Source organism: Lissotriton helveticus, chromosome 4_1, assembly GCF_964261635.1.
Source record: "Lissotriton helveticus chromosome 4_1, aLisHel1.1, whole genome shotgun sequence".
Classification (NCBI taxonomy): domain Eukaryota; kingdom Metazoa; phylum Chordata; class Amphibia; order Caudata; family Salamandridae; genus Lissotriton; species Lissotriton helveticus.
In genome coordinates, this window is record NC_136063.1 from 445,904,448 (window position 1) to 445,928,842 (window position 24,395).

Below are 24,395 nucleotides of genomic sequence, written 5' to 3' on the forward strand. Positions count from 1 at the left end.
AATATTTAAAACTCTTTGGCTGCCAGGTAAGTCCGGAGTCGCCCAGGATGTTTTTATCACACAGGTTTTTTAATAATTTCACTTCTGTTTTGTCCTTATTCAGGGAGTATCCGGATACACCTGAGAATTCTTCGATTGTGGAGAGTAATGCTGGTATAGCTTTATCAGCTTTTTCGCTCAAGACAAATACGTCGTCAGCGTAGGCCGTGAGTTTAATTGTACAGTCTGCGAACCGAATTCCTGCAATGTCGGGATTTTCCCTTATATAGTACAGAAAGGGTTCAATTGCTAGGAGGAATAAGGACGGGGACAAGGGACAACCCTGCCTAGTGCCTTGCTCCAGACTAAAGGGGGCGGAAAAAGCGCCACCGGCTCTTACCCTAGCGGAGGGACAGGCATAGAGGGACATGACTAATTTAGTGAATAGAGGACCCAGGTCGAATTTGTGTAGTACAGCATTTAAATAAGTCCAGTCTACTTTGTCGAACGCTTTCTCAGCGTCCAGTGTAATTGCTACGGTGGGTGTAGATAAGAATCTCGCCTTTTCAATAACGTGAGCCAGAGTTCTAGTGTTATCACTCTATATTGTGCTAAAATCGAGGCCAGGAGCTTACAGTCTATGTTTATCAGCGAGATAGGCCTGTAGTTTTTGGGGAGTTTAGAGTCTTTGCCTTCCTTGGGTATTACTGCAATTACGGCTACAGCCATAGTTCCCTTTACCTCTCCTGTGGTGCTAATTTCTTGAAAGACCTCCAATAGTGGAGTAGCAAGAAGATGGGCGAAGGTCTTCTAAAATGGTGCTGTATAGCCTTCAGGGCCAGGGGCTTTCCCCTTTTTGAGGGATTTGATCGCGGCAATAACCTCTGATTCAGAGACCGGTTCGTTCTAGGATTCCCTTTCTGCGGTCGTAGGTGTTGGAAGTGTACATTTCGAGAGGTACGTCTCCATTTTTTCTCTGTCAACGTGTATGTTCCTAGCATAGAGTTTCTCATAAAAGTCTTTGAAAATGTTCGCAATCTTAGTGGGATCAGAGTTAGGAGTGCCATTCCCATCAAGTAAGGAGGTAATGGTGTTTTTTTTAATTTTAAATTTAAGATAAGCCGATAGCCCCTTTCCCGCCTTATTCGAGTCACAGATTTTAAAACGCTTCCTCTTGTCCAGCCAAATACCCGCCTTCTCACTGATAAGTTTGTTATAGGTATATTTTCGATTGGACAGTTCAGTTAGGTCTTTAGGGTTTCTACCCATCAGGTATTTGCGCTGGAGTTTTGAGATGTCCTCTTCTAACTTCAACAAGGCCGCGGTGCGGTTCTTATTAATTGCAGTGGATATTTTTGATAAGTCCCCTCATGGTGGATTTAAGTGCCTCCCAACGAATGGTGTCTGAGGTGCCCCCTCTTTTGTTTATCATTAAGAAATCTTTAATGGCGGTGTCAAGGGTTTCTTTGTGTTTCGTGTCATTAAGAATAGCATCGTTGAATCGCCACATGGACTGACGAGTAGTTGGTTTAACATTAGATAGTGTGAGGGAGACACAGGAATGATCAGAGACTAATCTGGGAGCAATGTCCGCGTCCTCAACTCTGGCCACCGCATTTTTAGATACGAGTACGTAGTCGATTCTCGAGAACGAGTCATGTGGTGGGGAGTAGAAGGAATAGTCTCTACCATCAGGATGTAATAAGCGCCACGTGTCTACCATATGGGACCTATTGCACAGTTTCATGAACGCCTTATGGGCCCTGCCTGGGCGAAAGACGCATTTAGAGTCTCTATCTAATATCGGGTCATATGGGAGATTGAAATCGCCCGCCAAAATATGGACTGCCGTGTCGGGGATGGAATTGATCTGTTTTGTGAGGCCTAGCCAGAAGGATGGGTCGTGTGCATTTGGGGCATATATTGTCGTGATAAAGAATTCAGTGTCATCTTTAAGTAGTTTCGCCGAAATCCATCTACCTTTCGTGTCTGTTGTAGAGGAGATCACCTCCACATTTGCAGTTTTGGCCACTAGCATCACCACCCCATTCTTTTTTGAGATTGCTTCAGAGCCTATCACTTCGGTGTAGTATTTGTTGCGCAGTGTGTGAAATTGCTTCGCTTCTAGTTTTGTCTCCTGCAGCAGAGCTATATCTCCACGTTGCCTACGGAGATAATCAAGTATCTTCTGGCGTTTAACCGGTTGGTTAAGGCCTTTCACGTTCAACGATAATATTCTAAGGTTAGCTATAGTTGTTGTCCCTATTGGAGTATCTATAACAGGAGCCATCAATTATACAACATCTGATATTGTCTCATTACACATGTGAATGCATACGGATTGGGTCGTGAAGAGAGTCCTATACCTTTGACAATACCGGCAGTATCATTTTTCGTATTAATTGCAGGGCTAACACAATATGCAGGAAATTGAAGGACAGAATGTAAGCTTCGGATTGCAGTGTGGTACAATGGGTGCACGCTAGGATGCAAGATGCGCGGTGTCAGATGCACTGGGGAGTCGCCATACAAAACCGTTAATTCATGCCCTCTATCAAATGCTACTCGCAGCTTTACTTCACAAATGCGCCCGCATGGGAGATTTTAAGCGTTTGCACCACTCCTCATAGCCAAAATCGTAGGCACAATCCCAGTTACGGCAACAGAGCAGCAGGGTGAGCTAGCAGCAGGTTGACTTAGTTGCGATGTCAGCGCGACATCAGACACGCTGGGGAGCCGCCATTTCAAGCCGCCATTACAAAGAGTTAATTCCGGCAAGTCCGTTTGCACCCGGTGCTTTGGCTCGGAGACGAGACAGTTCAGGAATCGACAGAGTGCACATGCCCATCATTATATTAATAGCCAAAGTGAGGGTATAAGGCTGTGTTGCTGAGCGCTAGAACAGTCGCAATGCACTAGTTGCCGCCATTTTGTTGAAGCGTGTCTCGTGTCCTTAGCTGCCGCGCATTGCACACAGACCCCTTCAGGTTCCGAGTTATTGTGGTTATGAGCCTTCGCTGACCAGTACAGATGGCCCCAGTAGTCGCATATAGGTAGCGCAGATCATAGGAGCGGGGACGCTGAATGCCTCGGGTAAAGTCGGGAGCTTGATCATTCCGCCATTTAAACTGCCGATACTTCGCGCCGTTTTTCTCCTTCCCTTATCAGTCAGCATAAACGTGGGCAAGAAGCAGTCTCTTTACTCACGGTTCTGATACAGTTCGTGTCGCTGGTTGGGAGTTATTGAGGCCGTTTTCGGCATCGTTTAGGCTCCGTCACAGTCTGCGGTGGAGCGGATCAGATGTCCCGGACAGCCGCGTTGTCATAGCCGGCATCAGTCTCCGTCCCGCTCCGCAGCCATCAGCGGTCGGAACGAAGAGGTCTTTTTCTCCAGGATTCCGAGCTCGGAATCGGCCCAAATTTTCAGGGCATGCTAGGATGAGGTTCCGACATGCGAATTCCTCCTATTTCAGGAACTGGGGTCGGATAGCAGCCCTCTATAGTCGACAAGGATGCAGCTGCCTGGAGAAGGACAGAATTACGCCGCCATTCTCCCCGGCGTCCAAGCCACGCCCCCGTGAATTCATAATTTTGATGCAATCCAGAACTAGTCGACCACGGGTGTGCTTGATTGAACACTCCTCTTTGCTTGCAAACTTCAGATCACTATGTTTTTCCTCATTTATGATGTCAGAGTTCTGGTTGAACAAAATTATTTTTCTAGACTACTTGTTTTCCATTAGTCCTTGGTTAAGCAAGATGTTCTCTTTGCAAGTGTTGTTCTTCAAGTGTGTAATCTAAAATCACCCTTCTTTGTAACTTAGGGCCAGATATAGGTAATTCCTATTTACCGACTCTTAAATACCGAGTCATACCGAATTGGTTTAAGAGTCGGTAAATAGGAAGGAGGCAGATGTAGGTAAAAAATTACCGATTCTGTAAGAGTCCGTATTTACCGAATCTGTAAATACCGAATCGGTATTTCACATTGATTCCTATGGGCCTTGAAGCCAATAGGAATCAATGTGAAATACAGATTCGGTATTTACAGATTCGGTAAATACCGAATCCTGCAAGGGTGCAGGGGGTGTCACTTTGACACCCTCTAGCACCCCAAGTACAGGCATGTGTGCCATGTGGCACACAGACATGCCCTAAGGGCATGTCTGTGTGTCACATGGCACAGGTGTGCATGCACAGATGTGCATGCACACCTGAATTCGGTATTTTACCACCCAATAGGATTGGGTGGTAAAATACCGATTCTTAAGGGCCTGTGGCACTCTTAGGAGTGTCACCTACATATGGATTTACAGAATCGGTATATTTACCGATTCTGTAAAATACCGAAGTGGTAAAATTACCGAATCGGTAAATATGTAAATTCAGACCCACCTACATCTCAAAAGCCAAATACCGGTCGGTAACGGCCGAAATCGGCCGTTACCGACCGGTATTTGGCGACCTACATCTGGCCCTAAGTCCCTATGCTTAAAACATTTTGGGCCACAGGTAGGTGTCCAAATACCGGTTGGAAATGGCCGAAAATACCGATTTTCGGCCGTTTCCGACCGGTATTTGGACATTGGTATGTAGGGGTTTGAAAAACCTACTGATTCGGTATTTTTACCGAATCGGTATTTTTACCGAATCGGTAATGTTACCGATTCTGTAAATTTTACCGATTCGGTAAAATTACCGATCGGTAAAAATACAGAATCTGTAATTTGCTATGTAGGTAGCACTGTTAACAGTGCTACAGGCCATTCAGGATTCGGTATTTACCATGTAATACTATTACATGGTAAATAACGAGTTCCTGTGTACAGGCACATCTGTGCATGTACACCTGTGCCATGTGGCACACAGACATGCCCTAAGGGCATGTATGTGTCACATGGTACACAAGCCTGAAACAGGGGTGCAACAGGGGGTCAAAGTGACACCCTGTCCCCCTTGTAAAATCGGTAAATTTACCAATTCGGTATTTGCTATAGAATCCTATGGGCTTCAAGGCCCATAGGATTCCATAGCAAATACCGAATCGGTAATTACCGAATCTTACCGATTCGGTATTTTTATCAAATTTTTTACCTACATAGCAATTACCGAATAGTAAATACCGAATCGGTAAAATTCGGTATTTACAATTCGGTAATTTGCTATTACCTACATCTGGGCCTTTATCACTTTATTCTATATCTTTGTTGTAAAAATTATTTATTTGATCTCACCACATTTAGGTTCACAAACTGATCTCCAAAAGTTTCCAGCCTGTAGTATCTCCCTAGCATCATGTTACCTAGGAAATGCGATGGAAATTAGTTGAGGGCTCTCTTAGACAGGAGATCCTCCATGTCTCGGGGACATGAATAGGATCCCGAGCAAGCAATCCTGTTCGATCAAATAAAGGGGAATTTGAGTTGAAGTCAGATTAGTGCAGTTTCTATGCTGGCCTCTGGAGCATACGCATTCCCACTTTGTTAGATGTAGCTGCACCACATAAAAGCCCTTCTTTGCTTGTTTTTCCAATGTATATAATTTTATTGGAATAGTTTTCCATTTTTCTTTACTTTTTAATCATTTTTTGCAAGTCCTCTGGCGGTCTATGTCACAAGTTGGGTCAGAGGGAGTGGCTTGCATACACAGCAGTAACCTTATACATTTGTATGGCTTAAAACGGTGATATTGAACAATCTTTTTGTAGGTTTTATTATGCTACTCATTCTAATGTTTTTTTCTATATAGATGTTTTGCCTTTTTTTCATTTGAGGTATAAATTCTGTTTTCTCCAGATATATAATTGTGTGTGTTGGTTGCAAAGTGGAAGCCATTTGATTGAATCCACCTGTATGTTTAATGGTTTTGAGACATATACTGTTAATTTCTTTTAATTCTGAAAAATAAAATGTATTCCGTGAAGCTTTTAACAGTGTCCCTATTTTCTAAATGAAACATCTAGTTGAAGCAGTGAAAGAAGAGCCGTACAGTGGAAGTCCACCAAGACCACAACCCCGAGGACCAAGAACTCCTCCAGGTCCTCCCCCACCTGACGATGATGAAGAGGAGCCTATGCCAGTTGAGGGTGAGATTTATGAACCTTCACCTTGTAGTTGTTTCATTAGCTTTTGTGTTGGACTCGGTAATCTTGCTGCAGGCAATATCATTTAGCACCACAAATTGAAAGAAGCCAGTTAATTAATTCTGTTCTTACACAATTGGAAACCATTTAAGCACAAGCGAAACATTTTATGATTGATGTAGCATCCTTAATCCACCTTTCCATAGCGTGCATGCAGTATGTTTCCTGTAGATTTATGCAATACTTGTTACATCATATGTCAAGCAATACATTAATGATGAAGTCATCACAAAGGACGCCCTATGAAAAATGGATTTGCATTGCAGTGCCAGCCAAGAAGAAACTATCATGAAAAATTAATTAACCATCATAACCCTAACTGTAACTCTAACCCGAAACACAATCCTAAACTTACCACCAGATCTGTAACTGTTCCCTTAAATATAAACCGAAGCACAGTGGAGTAGTGTGGCTCACTGGTTTGAGGCAGCAGGCCTGAGAGCAGAAGTCAGCCCGGGACCAGGGTTCAACACTTATCCAAACCCTAACCCTTACCCTAATTACCATTTTTTCCTTTGCAACTTAAAAAAAATTAATGACTTTCTTTTTTTCTGTTTTATGCCCGTAGTTTCTCATAAAGTCGTTTGATTTATTTTCTTCTCAGTTCTTACTTCCCATGGTTCCTCTTTTACAAGCATTGATGTTTCTCTGTCACAATATTTTCTCTGATATTTTTAAACGGTATAATATGGCTGCGCAAAAGTGTGTTCTCAGCAGAAATATTAAATAAGTACATTTTCAAAAATGATTTTAAGTATATGTTAATGATATATATTTTTGTCTTCTCTTATATGCAAGTTGAAAGCACTTCACTCACCATTAAAATGCATTTGAATGACCCAGCATGACAACTATTCTTTAACCGCATGCGTGCGGCGGCTTTTCCCGCTGTGTGCGGCATTTTTTAAATTACCGCGATACATGACGAGCTCAGCTCGTCATCAGCACACGGCAGGTAACGCTGATGACGAGCTGAGCTCGTCATCAGCATGGAAGGGGTTAAAAACAAGCATTGGCTTAACCCCCAAATATTGCTTTGCTGATGTGCAGCATGGGGATGCTGTGCAGCATAAGCAAACAAAAAAAAGATTAAAAATGGTCTATGATTCAGCCACATTATTCTGTAGTGCATGCATCACCAGCCATGAGTGTGCCCACAGAATGACGTGGGTGCCATTTTCTTCCTCTTTATTTTTTTACCTAAGCAAAATGACAGACAATATCTAGATTGATACATAAATAAGTGCATTTTATTTGGGCAAATTTACTTCATGTGCAGCGGAGTGGGCCGGCAGCATATAGCAGTTGCTGGACACTCCAAAACAATTTCAATATTTTTTTATTTACATGACTGCAACTGTAGTTAGGAAGCAACGGAGGATTGGTTTGAATGTGGAGTGGGTCTGGCGGGCGAGGAATCAACTTAAGTGCTCAAGTGCTTTTTCGAATTTGGCCTTGCAGCACATTGCAGCTGCAAGGCCCGCCAAATGACGCAAACAAAAAAACTTTTATTTCAAGGACCACCAGGGGGACGGGACTAATACAGGAACAGGTGTGGAGTATGGTGGGGAGGGGCATTTTAAGGGCAAGCGGCAAGGGGAGGAATATTTGCGGGGGGGTTGGTTAAGTAGGCAGCAAAAGGCAGTCTTGAAAGCACAGTCCATTTCATGGAGTGCTTAATAAAAATAAAGTAGTTCAGTCAGTGTGAGCAGTGGAAGGATACATGTCAGCCAATCAGAAGGGTGGCAAAGAGGCTATGCTCCAGTAGGAGGGACAAACACCAGAAAAGGAAAGTGTGGCATCGAATTAAAAGCAAGGAAATTAGTGGCAAGGAAGCCAATAGATGGCAAGAAATAGGTGTATCTGTAAGCTCACTGAAAGTTTTTGGTATGGTCCACAAGAAGTCATTGTGCGCAGACACCTAAAAGCTGTCTGTGTGTGAGACCTAAAAATAAATGCAGTGAATACTTTGCATAGACTTCATATGTGTGAATTTTGGCACTGCATGTTAAGGATTCTCAGAGTTTCTCTGTCCTGTAATGCATAGCAGTATTAGAATGGCACTTCTTGAATGACTAATCTACCGAGACCAAAATCCTATTTCGTACCTGATTTGCAGTGGAGGAGAGAATGAGATTTATTTATTTGGTGAAGATTGACAAACCATACCTTGAGAGGTGAGGGAACACGTAGGGGTAGTGAAGACAATGGAATGGAATTAACCAGGCACTTTGTGTCGGTATGTTGTCAATAGGAAAACTATTTCCTGATTTGTTCTTAGTTTTAGGGCTTTTTTGAGTGGTAATTTACTTCAAATGTACTTTATCAGTGGCTGAATTGATGTAATTTGTCATATCAAAAAAGGACAGAAAATGTTGCCCAATATACATATTTTTTCTTTGCAATTTTGTGTTCGAAAATGCAAGTCTGAGTGTTTGAAGTGTTGTGGCATCAGACACGTGAACAAAGATGTTCTTATGTTTATGAATTAAAAGAAAACACCCAGCATGGAAGATCAGGATTGCAAGTAAGTAACGTATTGTTCTTTTTACGCTCTTCTCTCCATTTGGTTGCAAGTCATGGTTTTTGCGTTTTTTCTATTGATACTGTAAAAAAACAATGTTTTACTATATCAAGTTCAAATAGTTGCTCTGCAGTTAGCAAGTAATATGCTAGGCAATTTGGAAAGCAAGGCATGGTGTTTCAGAAGTTGGATATTGCCATTTCTGTGACTCTTTTTATTCTCTAGGGCACAGATGCTCTCAGTTGTTCCATTGGGGATTTACGAACACCCTTGGGCTTGAGAATTTCATGTTCTCCACAACTGTATCTTTCACATGTATGAATCATTCCCCGTTGTCAGTTTGTAAATCCCTGGTAACTTTACATTGCAGTAAACCGCTTTAAATTGTCCATCTGTCTTTGATAGTGCATCCACTTCATTTTGAAATAACCTGAACTTAGCCAGTGATGCAGAATTGCTAAGTTCTCCTGCTCCCCCTAGAGACCACCATAGCTCAGATTTCCTCTTCATGTTGTGAGGGAGTCCCTGAGAAAAACTCTGCTCTAACATGAATTTGACCTTTGATTGATTACTTTTTCAGCCTTGACTTAGTCCTACATTGATTCATGGTTTAGGTTCACTGACCCACCCAGACCCCCACTCCTACGGTTAGAATTCTGCAACCACGCACCTTTATTTTTTGTCTTCATGATTAGTTAACTATTCTCTTGGCTCGCTGCGATTTATCCTTACGTGTGATTGGTTCTGTTAGATTCATCCCCGATGTTCAATGATCCACCTAATTCTGCAACTGCGCACCTTATTCTTTTCGTCATGATTAGCCAATTAAGGACTTATGGATTGATACACATGGACGTAGATTCTTGTTTGAGGTTCACTGACCCATCCAGTCCTCCCCGCCTTCCTCTTAGAATTTTTAAACCAAGCACCTTAAATTGCCTTCATAATTATCTAAATGATTGTGGATTGATATACATGGACATAGGTTCCAATGTTCTGTTTCTTTTTTCTTGTTTAGATTCTACTTGCTCACACAAATTGTCCTAATGATGATCTTAATGATATAAGATCGAAACGCCGCCAACTTCACAATCTAAACTCCTTTAGTGTATTCATTTAATTAGGGGTTTTGTATAGTGTTTTCAATGCGATGTAAAGTTTTTATTTGTCACAAGAGCACCTTCACTTCACGCACCTCCACTCGTCTATGTGTGAGCACCAGAACTACTTGTAAATAACTGAATGATATTCCTTTTTATGATAATAAAATGTGATGTCATTCTAAAAGCCTGTCTCCACACGTACATTGCTTACTGAGTCCAGTTAGGATTCTGTTTATATTCAACTTCTAGAGAGTCACACTCCTTCTAGTAATTGGTAGCCGTGCTACTGGGAGACCAATTTAGGCCTCACTTAGACCCTTGTTTTCCTAAACTATTACTACCCCAGGTCATAGTATTGTGGGGTTCCCTTGTCCTTTTTAGATATATCCTTGTTCATTGTACTGGCAGCTCAACGAAGATCAAAAAGCTGTTATAACTGCATATTAATATGTCGCTGAATTAAAACACCCATGTGATGTTCAATGCTCCCAAACCCACGTGCAGCCTCGGGAGCCAACCCTGGTCTTTGACTACATCCAACAGGGTCAGAGAGATGTAACGAACCGATAGGGAGGGCATCAAGCAACCGGTTCGCACAGATGGATGACTTTTAGGAGTGTAAACATGAAGGGCAGGCCTAGGGGGCATGGCTGCAGCCTTTGCTGCTGCTCCAAATCTACTGGAGAAGCCACTGTCATGAGGGCGAGCAGCAACAGAGACCATGGAATCCATAGGAATGACAGCTAGGGCCTGGAATGGAATGGATGGCTTTGAACAGTGCATTAGGTGGATACAAGATGGCATCAGAGACGATATATGCAAGGAAGGTAACAGACAGGGGTGGGGGCAAACCCCCAAAATGTGAACAAACCTATCAATATCTTATCAATCAATATTACACACTGTAGCAGATCTGGACGGTTTCTTCACGGGCATAAATGTGGTTACAAGACTGGCTCTGCTGGAGGTGTCGTTAACACCAGCTTAGGAGCTTTGTTCGTAACAGTGTAGAGCCCTTAAAAGACGCACACCCTAAAGGGGAAGTCAGCCATGTATATGCAAAAAAAGGCAAGCAGAAGTAGGACATAATCGAAAGGAAAGGTCCAAGGACGGCATCCTCCAAAACTGCCAGGCAGATCATGGAGATAATAGAAAGAAATCTAATATAGTCACAGAATACTTCCACAGTACATCAGATAGCAGAGACCAAGACCAGTTTGGGTCAAGCACCATGGTGGCAAAAACGGCTTCACTCACAATATGATGTGAAATCATGTCTACTGGAAAAGAAAAGCGATCTGGAAAAAAAAATTCCAAAATGGATTGACAAAACTATGCATTGAGCTTGGGAAGGATGTGTCAGATATGCTACAAAGATGACCAAGCAGAAACATTTACCTATAATGCAGCTGACTCGGAAGAAAAACTTATTTAACAACTTGCCACTTGGAAGCACAGACAAGATGGCTAATGGCAAAATGCGGAGGCCTGAAAAATAGTTCCAGACGGGAAAACATCCATGTCGGGAAACTGAAAAAGGCACAGAGGGAGAAAACATGCAGATATGTCACGGAATTGTTCAGAATCATCCAAAAAGAAGCATTTGACTACACCATGGGCATTCAAAGAACCCACAGAGTTAGACGTTATACAGCAGAGAATAAGGACAAAAATATGGCTATGGGTGTTTGGCTGTCTTCGTAACCTCAGAGAGAAAAGAATTTTTGTGGTGGCTCATAAAATGAAAAAGATCACCTTCTGTGACCGTACGTTCACCCTGTCCAGGACCTGTCCTCTGCAACTTAGCAAAGAAGAGGAGAATATAAGAAGGTCATTCAAAATATTAACCAAACAACGGGTTCACTACAGATGGATCATCCCGGAAAGCAAAGGTACTGAACTTGCTCAGGCCAGCCAGTAGTGGTCTTATGAATTCATTGGGCAGGGTTCTAAAGGACAGATGACACTTACTCATCCTGATTCTCACAGAGAATCAGAAATAAATTCCTGAAAGGACCCTTTAGGGCTTTTCCTCCAATAAAGTCTCTTCCATTTCTCATGTGCTGCCTTTGGCCGCTCGCCAAGGAGATTGTAATCCCGTGCTGTTTGCCTGCCTGGAGCCCCGTTGGGCATTGGAAGCTGCGTGGGGGAGAGTTGCTGCTGCAGGAGGACGGGACTGCGAGGCCCACCAGGCTGTGCGTGACCCATCGAGCACACCTGCCGCCTCTTCCCGTGACTCCGCCCCCTCTTTTCACAGAACGTATAAGACCTGGTGTAACTACGCGTTAGCGGGACGCGTGTGCGGGACATATCCCGGGACAAAGCCCGGACTAAGGGCGGACCCTCTGAGACCCTCCGAGAACCACTGAGACCGGACTGGACATTATTCCCTGGTATTTCTTATCGTGATTCTTTGTTATTACATCTTTGTGCTTTCGCGCCCTTGTAACTCATCGGTTGTGGTTGTTTACATTTACCTATCATGTCTGAGAAGCAGGGAGCGTTGTTAAACAAAACCCTTGATGATTATTTTACCAAAGCTTCTCCGGACATTCCACTGGAAACTGTTTTGGCAGAGCGTCGTGCTGATCGCCGCCGCTCTGTGGAAAGTTTAAAAAATCGGCGCTTGTCGCCATTATCCTTACCTCCCCTGAACACTAGTGTAAGTTCCCAGCTAGCTGATGTCATCCTTCACACAACTGATAGCCAACCTGTGGAACCAGCTGTTATTACTCCCTGTATAACTAACTCCCCCCAACTGGACACGATTGGTTCTGATGTTATTATACATACCTGCACTCCCATTGTTTTAAAATCTCCCACTCCTATACCATCAAAAATAGTGTGCAGTAGAGTAAAGAAACCTATGTTAGCCCTAAGGGTACATGGGCCACCTCCATGTAAAAAAAGGCGAAAAGGGGGGGTTCCACCACAATCAAAAATTAGTCATTCAGACTTTGGAAAAAAGATGAAGACTCTTGTAGCTAGCACTGACATTATTTCAGTTGCTACCGAAGGGCCTATTACCATTGCATCCCCGCCACCGCCTGTTATGTCCATAGACATGGAGGATATTGCGGAAGTTTCTGTGATGTCTAAAGCGCCCCCTATAGTTCGCGATTCTGTCACTTTAGACTCCATAGAAAGCTTAATTAACACCTATTCTGCATCGATCCTGGAGAGGTTGATTGAAGTTGAATTAAGACTAAGCTCACTTGAGCGTGCATTGGGAAATAAGGGCGAAGCGAATCCAAAAACATTGAACCCAGTAACGCATAAAACATCTAGCGTGACCAAACCTAGCCCAGCCGCTCTAGCTCCACCAGCTAATTCTACTCTGTCGATGAATCCTTCTATTTCGGCGCCTAAAGGGAACACTATAACAACTGTTCAACCAATTCCACCCCCAAAAAATCCACAAAACAAAACGGCTTCTTCGCCACTTGTTGTTATAACTAAACCATCCAACGATATAGTTAACATTCCAAACGAAAGCCAATCGACGGAGGTGAGGGGACAAAAGCCAAGATGGGGAAGGCCCAAACCGGTCCCAAACCCAGAATTACCACCAGAGGCAGTGCCCTTTGTGGTAGTCTTAACAGGGGTCCCGGTGTTACAAACTAGTAAGCGGGAGGGTTTCGTACAATTAAAAAACAAGATCATGCATTGGCTACGTCTATACAGGCCAATAGCACCCCATATAAATGGTGAAATTGTCCATGTCCGACGCCTCCAATGGTTGGGAAGCAGACCAAAAAATATCGAGGGCGATGTGGTGGTTGTAAACTTTAGGGATCCTAATGCAGTTCAATTTGTATTAAATTGGCCCCTAGGCATTACAAGTAGCTGCATAATACCCAGACCGTTGACATATTTTTATCCTAGGTCCGTGGTATTTCCCTTCCAGCAACAACCAGCCGCGCATATAACATCCCAAACTATACCCTGTTCCTATCCATCAGTTATGCAGAGGGCTGGTAATACACACCAAATGATGCAACCACTTATTAGACCCAATCCTATGGAGCCCTTTTACCCACTAAACCCCGTACCTGCACCTGATGTTTTTGGTTGGAATTGTGTCCCATATAGGCAAACCAACCCCAACAATAGAAGAATGGACCACCTAAAGCCTTTTACCCCTTTAGAAACTTTTAATAGATTTGACATCTTCAGCGGCCTAGACGACTGTGACTGATGCCAAATGTCTAAGGGGCTTGATGGAAATGAGTTGGAGAATGGCAATTTGTTGGGGGGGGAGGGAAGTAGGAAGTGAACTTTGTTTACAAAGAGCTGGTGTTAATATTAATGAAACTAAACTTTTGGGGAATGTAAGTCTATTGCCTGTGTTGGTACCAATAACTGGGGATAGTCCAATACTGAGGGAAAGCGCTGTACTCCAAAATGATTCGATGTCTCTAGAATCCGATGCAACTAGCCCAGAATGCCATACTATAGTGCCTGGGGAGGTGGGAAATGTACTGATGCAAAAAATTTCGGAAGCATGTCAGCCCATAAAACTGGTTTCCTGGAATATAGCTGGGGTATCAAAAAATTTAAGGGACCCGGATTGGGCAAGCTTCATTGACACCTTTGAATTTTGTATGTTGCAAGAGACCTGGTCAGTTGAAACTATACATAGGCTAGGATACAAATCTTATGGCATTAGTGCGATTCCCTCTAGGAGTGGAAGACCCTCGGGAGGGTTGTTGATCTGGGTAAAAGTTAACCTAAGAGTGGACATAGAAGTAATGGACACCAACTCCTCTGACATACTGATTTTGAAAATCACTGTTTGTAAAGGGAAAAAACTCTACTTAGTGAATGTTTACAACAGACCAACACCCATCACAAGAGAATCTCCTTTACTAACTCATTTAGATCTCCTATTGGGTAACTTGGATACTAGAGAGAATTATGTTATCATGGCAGGTGATTTTAATTGCAACTTTGAGCCCATTGTGGGGTTTAGTGACATCTTCTTAGAAGAAGACGAGGCAAATGGGATCCCTGTTTTAGATAATATCAAACCAGTTAAATGTTCGCCCCTGGCCCTCCAAATGACGAAACTATGTGCAGAATACTGCACTAGGGCATGCAATGGACGGCTAACATCAGATATTGTGAAGAAGCCTACCTTTTATAGAGGGAAATACAAAAGTAACATAGATTATATTATTGCCTCGGTATCATCATGGGAATTCCTTCTTGACATGGAGGTAACAGAAAGATTAGAAAGTGACCATTTCCCCCTAGTCCTTCAGATTGAGGATTCCCTATTTGGAGACATAGTTTCCTTTTCGATTGGAGAAGCAACTAACGGTGACCAAAATGAGATTCATATTAGTAATAATAGACGTTCTCTTAAATGGCCACTGATACTGGGCAACGGGGAAATTATATCAGAAATTTATAAGCTCTTTGCTAGCATCTTTGGAGCATACCTCAATGACACCCCAAAGGAGGACAACGACAGTCATTTTATGAAGTTACATCAAAAAAATTTGATGCCTTAAAGCTCTTAGTCACCAAGATGCCGAGGAAAGGGCAGCAGAAGACACATAATTTGCCCCATAGCAAACCCTGGTACAATAAAGACTGCAGGGAGTCCAAGAGGGCACTTTTAACTGCGATTAAATCAAAGGCACAACCAGATATTATGTCAGCCAGGAATAATTATAAACTGATCCAAAAGACATGTAAAATGGCATGGGAGGAAGCAAAATGGGCAGATCTGCTGCACGCAGCAAAAACGCGTGATAACATAGCCTTCTGGAGGTTGATAGCGAATGGGAACCACCAAGGTAGAGTGGTCAAGGACGTCTATTTAGACGAACAGACCTGGGTAAACCATTTTTCTAACCTTTATAAGGAATATGAGGAACCCATTACAGATAGAACTCCAAGCTATGCCATCCTGAGGGATACCTTGGATTTTACTCTAGGAGAAACAGAATTGGCAATAACGCAGATCAAGTCTGGTAAAGCCCCTGGGCTAGATAAGATTCCGGGAGACTTGTATAAACACGAATTAAAAATATGGGCTCCCTATATTAACCATCTGTGTAACGAGTTATCCCGGAATCTAGACTTCCCAGAGAGCTGGAAGGGGGCTGAAATTGTTTTAATTTATAAGAAAGGTGATAGGATGGACCCCTCAAATTATCGTCCAATAAGCCTAATGGATATATTACAAAAAATCTACACAAAACATATCCTATTTCGTGTTAATGATTGGCTGGATGAAAAGGCAATTTTGTCTAGATACCAAGCGGGATTTAGACCCAAAGTTAGTACAATTGATCAAATCTTTCGCTTTTGTTGCCTCTATTGGAAATACATTAAGATTAAAAAGGGCCAACTACATGTCGCGTTTGTCGACTTAAGGGCGGCGTTCGATTTAGTCCCACGTAATTTACTGTGGGAAACATTGAGTTTAGTAGGGATGCCATCCACCCTGATAGCGCAAATAAAAGAGCTCCATAGAGGTAACTTTGCGAGGGTACGATGGGGCCCAAAAGGTGAACTAACCCCCAAAATCCCTATCGAACGTGGTGTGCGCCAGGGGTGTGTACTGGCCCCCACATTGTTTTCGCTGTTTGTGAATGACATTCCTCTATATTTGGAGGGATGCAAAAACGACTCTCCCAAGTTGAATGGCGAAAAAGTTACTTCCCTATTGTTTGCGGACGATACCATTTTGATTTCCCAGACAAAAAAAGGTCTCCAAGCTCTTTTAAATTCTTTTAACGATTACTGCAACAAGAAAGGATTGGAGATAAATGGGAAAAAGACAAAGTGTATGGTCCTAAATCCAACCAAAATTGACAAGGGCTGTCTAACTTTAAATGGATTAAGACTGGAATCAGTTCCGTATTTTGGTTATCTGGGGGTAACATTGGACTCCAATTTTACATGGAAAGCCCAATTGGAAAAATGTAAGATGATGTTTAGTCAGAACACAAAATCCATTCTTAGAGAGCAAGGCCAAAGTACCAGTAAGGCCGTGTCCCCTGCAGTTGAACTTTTCAAATTTAAGGTTCAACCTGCAGTGCTATACGGTTCAGAAATCTGGGGCCCAGGGTCTAAAGATACTTTCAGGGTCTTGGATAATAACTTTTTGAGAAGTTTGGTCAGAGTCCCTAGAAGTACTCCTCTGGTCCCACTTCAGCTTGATTTAAATTTTCGTAGAACGGACCATCATATTATTCTACGTCCTTTACTGTTATGGATCAGGCTGTGGCGTGTACCCGAGCTGCAAGCATATAGAGATGGGCTCATAGAAATCATGGAGCTTGATAGCTTCAAGGTGATATCCTGGTTTAAACATGTTAAATTCTGGCTTACCTTACTAGGTCTGACGCATTACTGGGAACATCCAGATTTACTTCCACCACATTCAAAAACTATGGTAAAAGAGTGCTTTTGGTCGTACATTACGGATATGACCAAAAACGCTTCATCTAGTGGGTCACTTGTAACAAGGTTTCTTACCTTCAAAGATGATCCATTCTTCGAGACCTTTTTGGATGAAATAGAACCACCTTTAGCAAAGACCTTATTCTTGAAATTCAGATATGGTAATCTCCAAATCGGTTCAACATTGGCTCGTTGGTCTGGCGGTGTAAACTCGACAAACCATGTAGAAGATGAATCATGTACCATGTGTGGATGTAATCAAAAAGAAAATGAGTCACATATCCTCTTCTTCTGCCCAGCATATGCTCAGGCTAGAAAAAGATGGATTAAACCTATATGTTTAACATTAGGAGTAAGATCATGTTCCCAGGCTTTAAGGATTCTTTTGTCTAACACTAGTCAACCTATTGTATTTAGTGTCAGCAGATTCTTGCATAGTATTTTTTTCCAAAGAAGAAAAATGGGCTATAAATTGTAAAAAGCTGATATGTCAAAATTACTGCTTACTAATAACAGAGGGATAATTGATGAAATTTTATTCCTGTCGTCCATAACTGTTTCCACTAGATTGAATAGTTATTATGAATGTTTCAACTTTTTGGTCTTTATTTTAGAATCGACATGAACATTGAATGAATTTATACAGCAAGTTGTGTATTTTAAAAGAAATGTTTTATTGTATCTATGTAATCGTTCTTTTATGGTATTCATGCCGAAATAAAGATTTAAATGAATGAATGGATGGCTTTGAACAGTGCATTAGGTGGATACAAGATGGCATCAGAGACGATATATGCAAGGAAGGTAACAGACAGGGGTGGGGGGCAAACCCCCAAAATGTGAACAAACCTATCAATCTCTTATCAATCAATATTACACACTGTAGCAGATCTGGACGGTTTCTTCACGGGCATAAATGTGGTTACAAGACTGGCTCTGCTGGAGGTGTCGTTAACACCAGCTTAGGAGCTTTGTTCGTAACAATGTAGAGCCCTTAAAAGACGCACACCCTAAAGGGGAAGTCAGCCATGTATATGCAAAAAAAGGCAAGCAGAAGTAGGACATAATCGAAAGGAAAGGTCCAAGGACGGCATCCTCCAAAACTGCCAGGCAGATCATGGAGATAATAGAAAGAAATCTAATATAGTCACAGAATACTTCCACAGTACATCAGATAGCAGAGACCAAGACCAGTTTGGGTCAAGCACCATGGTGGCAAAAACGGCTTCACTCACAATATGATGTGAAATCATGTCTACTGGAAAAGAAAAGCGATCTGGAAAAAAAACTTCCAAAATGGATTGACAAAACTATGCATTGAGCTTGGGAAGGATGTGTCAGATATGCTACAAAGATGACCAAGCAGAAACATTTACCTATAATGCAGCTGACTCGGAAGAAAAACTTATTTAACAACTTGCCACTTGGAAGCACAGACAAGATGGCTAATGGCAAAATGCGGAGGCCTGAAAAATAGTTCCAGACGGGAAAACATCCATGTCGGGAAACTGAAAAAGGCACAGAGGGAGAAAACATGCAGATATGTCACGGAATTGTTCAGAATCATCCAAAAAGAAGCATTTGACTACACCATGGGCATTCAAAGAACCCACAGAGTTGGACGTTATACAGCAGAGAATAAGGACAAAAATATGGCTATGGGTGTTTGGCTGTCTTCGTAACCTCAGAGAGAAAATAATTTTTGTGGTGGCTCATAAAATGAAAAAGATCACCTTCTGTGACCGTACGTTCACCCTGTCCAGGACCTGTCCTCTGCAACTTAGCAAAGAAGAGGAGAATATAAGAAGGTCATTCAAAATATTAACCAAACAACGGGTTCACTACAGATGGATCATCCCGGAAAGCAAAGGTACTGAACTTGCTCAGGCCAGCCAGTAGTGGTCTTATGAATTCATTGGGCAGGGTTCTAAAGGACAGATGACACTTCCTCATCCTGATTCTCACAGAGAATCAGAAATAAATTCCTGAAAGGACCCTTTAGGGCTTTTCCTCCAATAAAGTCTCTTCCATTTTTCATGTGCTGCCTTTGTTCAATCCCATCCATACAGTGCACCTGAAATTGCTTCTATGGAAAACCACACTTACACTTGCTTTCACTTCAGCAAGGAGAGTTTGAGAATTTTAGGCATTCACTGCAAAGGAGCCATATCTTTAGTTTACCAAAGACAAGGTGATTATAAGGGCCAACACAAGGTTCATGACAAAAGTACCTACAGATTTTGACTTGAATGAACCTGTCCTACGATCTGTCTTTCCTATTGATTCTCTTCTGAGGAGAGATCCTTGCACTCTAAGGATTTCTTTAGGTACATCAGGTTCTACATGAACAAAACAAGACTTGCGTTCTTCAGATCGATTCTTTCTCATTCGGGCATCTAGGAAGAGGCTTTCTGTTGTCCAAACAATGTTCTGTATTAACAAAAGGAGCTACCTGTAAACCTAAGAAGGACTTGGTATGTAATGCTATAAACGCACTAAAAGTCCTACTAGGTATCATTAAAAATCGAAGAAGAGTTTGATAAATATTAAGAGATAGTGTTGAATACAATCTAATAAAAAAAATTGCTCATATACAATTTTCTTAAGGAGATCATGTTTGTTGCAAATATTTTGATAGAACCAATGTAAAATAGCCATCATAAAGTATACACATAAAGGCTGCCTGAAACAATGGTGCTCTTTGGATAAGGTGATCACACACTGTAAGTGACAAAGGCAACAAACCAAGAAAGCCAGTTAACGTGATCAGAATCAAGACAATAGACAAAAATGGCCAACCAGGTTTAATTATTAATAATTCCCCTGAGCATTTATAAGTATAAGTTGATAACAGTTGTTATCTTTGTCACTTGCACCATGATCAGCTAATTCACAGAGCACTATTGTTTAATGTAGACCTATGTAACCTTTGATTGTAATCTTTCATTATTTTTACAAAAAAATATTCACAACAAAAATGGTCTCCCTAAAAATAAAAATTGTTGATGAGCAATTTTTTCTATTACACAGTATTCAGCACACTCTCTTAAATTGAACAAACTCTGGTTCGATCTTTAATGATACCTGGTGGGGCTTTTGTTGTGTTTATAATGTTGTCCGGACAAGATGTTACTTGTTGGCTGTCTGCCTACATCCCCGTCTCTCGCAACATCCACTCTAGGGTAGAATGAGGGCACCCTCCACCAGAAGCATGGCAACAACTGCTGTACTGTATGCTGGAGTGTCTCTGCAGAACATTTGTCAAGCTGCAATGTGGACAGCAGATATACCATCACCAGGCATTGCTGCTTCTATGTGAATGCAGTAGCTGACTCAGCAGTGATACCAGCAGTTCTGCGCAAATTGTTTCAAATAGGTGAGCCTTTTTCTCTCTCTATTCAAACGTTATGTACTGCTTGCTAATTTGATTCAGGAACGTGACTGTATAAACAATCCAGTGCTGGGGAAGAAGTTAGTTTCTTACCGGTGACTGCAGTTTTCCAATCTTAGTATTTATCATACATACATATGCGATCCTCCATCGTAATAGGTTCAATGCTGTGGTATGTACTCTTCACACTTGTGCTACGAAATATGAGTTATGGTGTTCTCGAGGGGAATAGGAGAGCGCAGCACTTCACCTCATTGGCTGAAGTTCAGTGACTGTTCCCAAACAAACACTGTGGTGGAGTTCTGTGCCATTTTAATACTGTTTAATGCTATGTAAAGTTACAGGGGATTCCAAGCGTGAAGATGTGGAATGATTCAAACGTGTGAATATATTAAAGCTACCAACACTGGTGAACTGGAGTTCTAGGAAAGTAACTAATTTCTTTACATTCAGGCAGCTTTTCTCTTCATGCCTGGTAAGTGGTGGCTATTAGTCAGTGTCTTTTGTGGGTTCTATCATCTACTACTAATGTCTCAGAGCCTTGGAAACCAGGTACTCCAGTTGGATAACACAGTTACTCCTTTTCTGCTCTTGACTCAAAGGATAGTGAGATGAGCAGTTACTCAAGAGGTGGCAGTGAGTACCATATGTCCGAGTATACTGTATGTTCAGCAAAGCTATTTCATTGGAAAAGAATAGGTCTTTTAATCGCTCATCTCAAAGTGGGTCTATTATAATAGTGAATCACACAAAAACAGAAGGTTGTAACAACTTCTGGTAATAACTTCTGGGAACAACATATTATAATACAAAGCCTGACATTCATTTGCCAGGATAATCCTGAAGAAAAAGGTTGGGGCTAGTTTGCTTCTCTTCAGTAATGTTTTAATATTAAGTCTTTTGGTATTGGCTATGTTTAGGTCTAGTCAGTGGCAAATGTAGCATAAAGAATGCTGCAGAGTATCTAGTTGGCTGAGATATGTCTGCCACTGTGCCATGGTTTGCCATTGGCCCTGGATGGATAGCTAGACAACTCTGCCGGCTAACTCCATTCCCCTGAGTAGGTCCAAATTGCCAGCACAGTACTCGTGGTATGGAGGAAAGCAAGGACCCATGCTGTGGAGAATTTAACAGGGCCTGTTCCCCTGCACTTGTAAACAGCTGCAACTGTCAATGTCTCAGAACCTGATATGAGGGTGCAGTAGAGTTACTTTGAGTTCACCTCTTGCCCAGCAGAGCCATTTCCAGTGACTGGGAACATCAAGAAAAATCTCAACCGTTGACAGAAAACGTTGAGCAAGTACAGTATTGTACATCTTTCCTTCCATTCAAATTCATGTCTTCCTCTATATTCACAGCACATTGTGAGTTATCCGTTTAATCCTGGTTGTCTCAATTTGTTTCAAAGACATTATTCAGAAGCTCGGAACACTGGGTGTTTTTGCCTTTTCAGGAGTGGCAGGTGTGAATATGACATATTGTGATGCCTTCTTGCACCAGTTAAGAATATTATTGTTATAATTATTCATTTTTTTCATAAAAAATAAACTTGTATTTTCTGGATTTGCCGGCAGTAGAATGCTGTTTTTTTCTGAAGATCTACATTATTCCTTTAGTTCCAGCACTTCCTTCAGTTGCTGTTGAAAAGCAAGAAGATGCTGATCCCAGAGAAGATTTCTTTGAACCCATTTCCCCAGACCGAACTTCTGTTCATCCAGAAGAGACATTTTCTGATGAAGGGGAGCCTCCAGAGGAGCCTGCAGAAGAAGGTGATGAAGAAGATGATGTGGAAGTTGATGCAGAAGAGGAGGAAGAGGATGAGGAAGATGACGAAGAAGAGGAAGATGATGATGGAAATACTGTTGAAAGTATTCCAGAGGAGGAGGATGATGAAGAAGAAGGTGATGAGGAGGAGGAGGTTGAAGGTATGTCTTCTTTAATAACTTATTGAGGTGAGGGAGAATGACTGCCACAATGCATGGAATGTTCTTTTAAAATGTCTCAACACTTAGCATCATAGCAGCTCCAGAAGAGCTGTGGTTTAGTGGCTAAGTTGCCAACTTTGAACCTGGGGACCTGAGTTTGAATTCGGCCTCGGCACTTTATCTAAATTTGTGTTATTCTGGAAAAATTATTTAAGCTTCCCATGCCTAAAATGTAACTGTGAAATGCAAATGTATGACATTTAATTATGTAATTCAAGAATTAATAATGTAGTGGTCTGTTTTACACCTAACAGGGGTTGTGCTATAGAAATATTGATGCATACATGACATTTTGGCGCTCTAGGTAAATGTGACAGCTTCCCATTTGCCACTCACCCTTCCTCAGGAGTAAGTCTATTTTTTAACAATTTGTTGCAAACTGATGTTCTTCAGCCTTTTATGGGGACCCCATAATGCAACTGTCTACTGTATTTGAAATATACAGTAGCCCATGTTCTGCAACTTAATAAAGTAGACTGTTTGTTGTGCAACAGTCTCTAAAGTAGATTGTTTGATGTTCAACAAGCTCTGACCAAGCCAGTAGGTTTTGCTTCTAGGTTTTGCCATTGTACACCTATTGGCTTTGACCGGACTTTTTACTATTGCTGTTAAACATTGGGAAATGAAAGAAATGGTGTTTGCCAATGCTGAACAGTAATAAAACAAAAATTGTGATGTGTACCTGAACATGTGTTGTAACGCTAAAATGGCTCAAGCACTATGAAGTAAACATAAACATGCACAAGAGTCAGAACTTGGCAGCTCTTAAGTTTTGTTATTATTTCAAATATCCAAGTCCTAGGGGGCAGGCAACTGTGTTGAAGCTGTAAATTTACTAAATATTTAAAAGTGCACCAGTGCACACTAACTTTCCCTAAAGAATTGACGTGACAGTCATCGAAAAAGAAAGAACCAAATGAAACTGACAAGAAAGACAACCAATGGTATGCTGTGGGCCTACCCTGGTATTGGGAAACTAGAATCCTGATTACTCCCCAGAGTGTGTTCAGTTGCGCGATCTTGTGAACTTTTTTTGCAGAAAAGGATCAAGACACTACTTGGTAAACAGCTCAGTACTGTCTTGTTTAATGATTTTTCAACCTGGTTCATTTCCAGGGGACTGGGCATTCTCAGGTCACCTTACTATGTGCATATCTCTGTTCCAGTATGGTGGAGAAACTCAGTAAGGGCTTTACTGAGCAGGGTCTGTCCACATTTATTTGTAGGTGCTTACAATGTCTCTTGGCTGTGTTCCGAATCTGTCTGTTGTGTACGTGAATTACATCTGAGTAGGTGAACATTCACTAAATGGACAATGCATCTTTGCAAAAGCATTCAACTTTCAAATGGCAGTAAGAGTTATAGGAGTACAAACAAGCTTAAGCCGGAGACTTAGACTCATTGTGAGTAGCACACATGAAGTTAAAGAGCAATGATTAATTCATGGGGTTCACACAAATTGTGCTATTTTCCAGGTTTTTGTATGCACGGTTTTTGGCATGTAATAGTGGGAGAAAATTGTTTGAGCAAAAATGTGCAGTAAGGAGGATACCATATATTATATTCCGATGCCAAGAATGTTTCGACATGTTGTACCCCAGTGCATAATGAAAAACTCCTATTAGACAAGAAAACCGGACCCAGTACCATTTTACACTGCATTTGGAGTGATGCATCAAGTAGGCCTCGTGTTACGTGGTTTATGCCCTCTTTACCAAGAGTGAGGCATGCCTGTCTTAGGAATTCTCGCAATTCTTTTTAGAATGTCTCAAACTTCTGAACTGCTCAATTTGGAATCTACGGGCACTATCAAAACTCCATATCGACCAAATGTAAATGTAAATGTCCAATG

At 41.8% G+C, this 24,395-nt stretch overlaps 1 protein-coding gene across 2 annotated transcripts in view; it reads left to right on the plus strand.

Moving 5' to 3' along the window:
• The window catches only part of VIRMA (vir like m6A methyltransferase associated), a 731,013-nt gene that overhangs the window by 181,356 nt on the left and 525,262 nt on the right, over positions 1 to 24,395 (plus strand). For both annotated transcript variants that reach the window (XM_078687022.1, XM_078687023.1), the window contains exons 7-8: positions 5,942 to 6,064; positions 22,175 to 22,483. In XM_078687022.1, the coding sequence (XP_078543148.1) occupies positions 5,942 to 6,064; positions 22,175 to 22,483 (432 nt within the window). The remainder of the gene's footprint in view (positions 1 to 5,941; positions 6,065 to 22,174; positions 22,484 to 24,395) is intronic.